This window comes from Egretta garzetta, unplaced genomic scaffold, assembly GCF_000687185.1.
Source record: "Egretta garzetta isolate BGI_Z169 unplaced genomic scaffold, ASM68718v1 scaffold40, whole genome shotgun sequence".
Taxonomy (NCBI): Eukaryota; Metazoa; Chordata; class Aves; order Pelecaniformes; family Ardeidae; genus Egretta; species Egretta garzetta.
The window spans coordinates 35,649-39,964 of record NW_009258484.1 but is presented as its reverse complement, the minus strand read 5'-3'; the positions used below and the strand labels follow the sequence as shown (position 1 = coordinate 39,964).

The 4,316-nt window shown below is 38.6% G+C and overlaps 1 protein-coding gene across 1 annotated transcript in view; it reads right to left on the bottom strand.

The window, feature by feature from the left end:
- PROSER1 (proline and serine rich 1) overlaps positions 1-4,310 on the bottom strand; it is a 20,557-nt gene extending 16,247 nt beyond the window's left edge. The window contains exons 1-2 of the mRNA XM_035900168.1: positions 3,998-4,310; positions 750-821 (exon numbers count right to left, since the gene is read on the bottom strand). Of these exons, the coding sequence (XP_035756061.1) occupies positions 750-821; positions 3,998-4,042 (117 nt within the window). The 5' untranslated portion in view covers positions 4,043-4,310. The remainder of the gene's footprint in view (positions 1-749; positions 822-3,997) is intronic.
- Between the last annotated feature and the right edge of the window lie 6 nt (positions 4,311-4,316).

Below are 4,316 nucleotides of genomic sequence, written 5' to 3'. Positions count from 1 at the left end.
ACCTGCAACAGAAAAGGCCTTTAATTAATATTTTATACATATTAAAAAATGATGCTAACAGCATCAATATGATCTTTCCATTTTAGAGTAGAGTGGCATACTGCTAAAAACCGTGTGTCTGTCTGTGATGTCTGATTACGTCAATGCCTACACGCATGTGATGTTCTTTTTATTTCTAAGTGGGTACCTAAAAATTCTGTTATGAGATGAAGTTTTTCTATGGAACTATTTAAAATATGTACTTACTCCTCTTTATATATTTGCATACATGCACAACAATTGCCACAGTATTATAATAAAATTAAGTCTTTCTGAAAAAGCTTATAAATCTTCAGTATTGCAAACAGCATATTCACCAAACATACACAAAAAAAACCAAGAGGAAAAAGAAACAGGAGAACAAAAGCTGCATAGTACCAAAATAAGTTGGATACTTATTACTACATGTCAGTTTAGAAAATACATGCAAAATAATCCTAAATTTAATGATGATCGATTTGTCCAATTTTCCCCACAAAACAGAAACACAAATGTAATGATTTTGATAACAAAATAACTTGGAACTATTTTTAACATATTAATGCTGATATAATTATGATGATTTAAATCTCCTCAGTTAATAAATAAAAAAGCTAACATGATCAGCCTCAGTATGATTGAAGACACTGTCTTTCTATATTACTAAATACACAAACCTACCATTAAATAATTAAATAAATGGTTTCCATTAAACCTATGACAGCGTTGACTTTTACCTGTTCACTAGAAAAGTATCCATGAACATATTCAATAGCTTTTAATTTGTACTCAGTCAGTACAGCCTAGAAGATAAAGAAAAAAAAGATGCATATTTAGTCCCTCAAAAATTATAGCACAATCATCCGCTAGAATAATCTATTAAACTAAAAAAATCTGACCTTATGAAGTGACATTTGCATCAATTACACTGCAATATTTCTAAGTAACAGAATATTCCTTAGGTAATTGAGAGAACAATGAAAAGCAGAGATGGAATTTAATTCTTCTGTTAAATTACTTATTTTTTGATTTATTTCATTTTGCTTTCTTTTTTTGTTGTTTAAAACTGTACCGTGAGAACATCATCATCACTCTTCTTTCTGCCTCTAAGGTTTACATCAACTTTATGTTAACAAGAGTTGATTATCCATACAATTTCTTTGTGTGTTCCCTGTAAAATAATTAGCAAAGCATCTTACTTCAGTGAATTTATGAAGAGACCGGATAGCAATACTGTACAGACATAATTAAGTATACAAGAAAGCTTGCTCCAGAAGGTGTCCTAGCATGACCTTTCCCATAGGTCAAACGTTAATATGCAATTATACAAAACAAAGGAAGCAGAGTAGTTTAAGGCAGTACTGGCCACTGCTATTGACTGAGTGGCAAGACAGTTTTGTTGATAACCATGTGGGCTATCTAATAGCCAGAGCTTCCTCCCTCTCCTCATAGCCAGCTCACTGATACAGGTACAAGATGTAACAGATGAATAACCGGTAACAGCTGAATTCCTGCCCCAAGCTGGTACACACACCTTTCCTCCCCGGTTTCCAAGGCCCCCATCTATTGCTAGCTCTCATTCTTATTCTCAAATCATCTCCAGCTTCACCCACACATGCATTTCTATCTTCTTCCCAACAGCCCTAAAACCTACCCCTACTCCTTCTTTTTTTTGTCCTTGTCCATCCACTCAGACAGACGTGAAGTTCTCCGTCACTGCAACCTGACTGCGAGTAGCACAGCTGCACAGAAACCCACTCGCATACTGTCTGAGGCGAGCCCCTTCCTTTCTGTACCTCATTAAGAGACCAACACTACCAGACACGCTGAAGTCACACGGGAAAAAGAACTCTCTCCATGATCATTTTTTCTTCTCTCCCTTCCTCCTCTTCACATATTTTGGAAAAAAGCCTGGTATGTCATATAGCAACTATAACTTTACCAAAACAAACGTCACTCTTCCTCCTTGCATCAAGAACTGCATGACTTCATAGTAAGAACACAAACAGAAAGCACTGCTATGTATATTTATGAAAAAAAAAAACCACCACCAAAACCCCAAACTTTATTTCGTTAATAATCATAAATATATATGGGGGAAAGATAGAACTAAGCTACACATTAAGACACTTAAATAATTGTTCCTGTTAATTGTAGGACTGGAAATGGAACACACCAACACAACTGATTTGTGAATCACATAATAAAGAAGGCTCTACCACAGAGCTAGAAATGAAGTTTAAACAAAGACCTAGCAACAAAGATACAAAATAAGCATTTGGAAAATGAACATTACACTGGAACAGCACTGCTGTTATTAACACAGCACAACACTGATCCTTAGATCAACATAAGTTAGGCTTACAGGAATAAAGGCAGATAGCATACAGGAAACATAATTGCCTAAAATCACGTGTCAAAACCCCTTTTGTTTGAAGTCTTTAGTAATCACAGAGCGTGTTCTGAAGGGCCGCACTGCAGTAGTAATATTTGAAACATTACTCCCTCTCACCATCAATTCTCGGAGGAAGTATTCATGTGCAAGTTGTTCCTTGATCTTTTCACCCGGATTTTCTGTAAAAATTCTGAGGTTGGAAGGGAAATCCACACCCTGAAATATTTTAGGCTGTCACATTTTTAGCTGGTTACGTATGGAATGTACCTGTTTTATAAAGGAGACTTTATGACCATGACCTTATGCAAAAATGCTATCAAGTGCAGTTGTGATAAAAAAAGACTCATCACTGGGGCTTTTGTGCCCAGTGGTTTATACTTCAGTATGTTCCAAAATAAAAACACTACAACTGCAGCCATCACTGCCTCTCACACTGAAGAGAAGCTGAACTGAAACTCAGCTCTGTAGCACCCAAGTCCAAATAATGGAAATGAGCTCTCCCAGACAACCCATCTTACAAAAAAACACCTATCACAAAACTGCTAAGGATTCCTTTTCTGCCATAAGGCAATCTTTTCTGAAAGAAGCCCTTCATTTCCACACCAAGACAGTTTTAGCAGGATTCATAACTGCTCCACTGTGACACCCAAATCACCTCTGCTTAACTACAGCAAAATACATCATTGAGGTTTGTATTTCCCAGGAAAGACAAGAACCATCAGTCTCAAAGGTTCTGACTTTTTCTATCTCCTTTTCCATTTCCAGCATTTTGGGGAGCTGTCCCAACCACTAATCTCTAGCTTTCCAGTTTAAAAAGTAGGCCTCTGTGCAGTAAGAAACAGGAGACCTGGCAGACATCGGGAAGCCCAGGTTTGTACCTCTGCTTCCCATAATTACCAGCTACTTTGCTCAATGAGTTTTTAAGAGGAGATACACAAGCATAGTTCAGAGCACGCATCAAACCCCAGGATTTCACATCCTGGATGGAGGCAGCTGCACACACACTCCCGAGTTTCGGGAGATGTTGCTTTGAACAAGGACAGCAGAGCGCAGCTTAGGAATCATCCCGCTCACATCACATTTGTGTGTTGCATCTGCTAAACCATCATATTAAAAGGATACCTCACACTTTAAGTCCCTGCCTCGGGTCAGGTCAAGCAAACACAGCCTCTCCTCTCAAGTAAGAAGTATTTGGCTATTTTGGCTTTTCTTCCTCATCTCTCCTGACAGCAAAAACGCTGCGATGAACTTATTCAAATACTTATTTCAAATCAGTGCTCTTCGGGCGCATGTTGTTAGCTCAGCGGTAGCAGTATGGACATTCAAATCTCAGTTTTCTGAGAAAATAAAAATCTCTCAAGGAGAGCAAGCACATCACAGCAGCTTTACACTGTTATACCTGACAAACAAGAGCTAGGATACACCAGCAACGCAGGATTACAGTTCTTTGCACTGAGGGGAAATTCACTCTTTATTGAATCCTGAAGTGATTACTAAAGAACACAAACACCTAACCCGGCATGTTCAGCAAGAGGAATATTCTACCATCAAATGGTTACACTAACATGCAAAACGAGAAGTTACCTTTCTAATTTCATCCAGCACGGTTTCAAATGATTTCTTATCCATCTTTATTAGTTCATTCAATGCAGACACTTAAACACGGAGGAAAAATAAAAAACAGCAAAATATCCAGGCCAAAGACTTTACTGAGCCCTTAAGCACACAGGAAAAAAAAAATTAAAAAAATAGTAAAATGACGAAGCAGGGCAAGAAAGGCAGCCTGGGATCTTCTTAGCCCCTGGGAATTTAGCGCCGACGCCTTTGCGGTGCGGGACGCAGCGCAGGAGACAAAGGCAGCGCGCCGGGCGCTGCCCGCCGCCCGGGAGGAGACCCGCGCCCG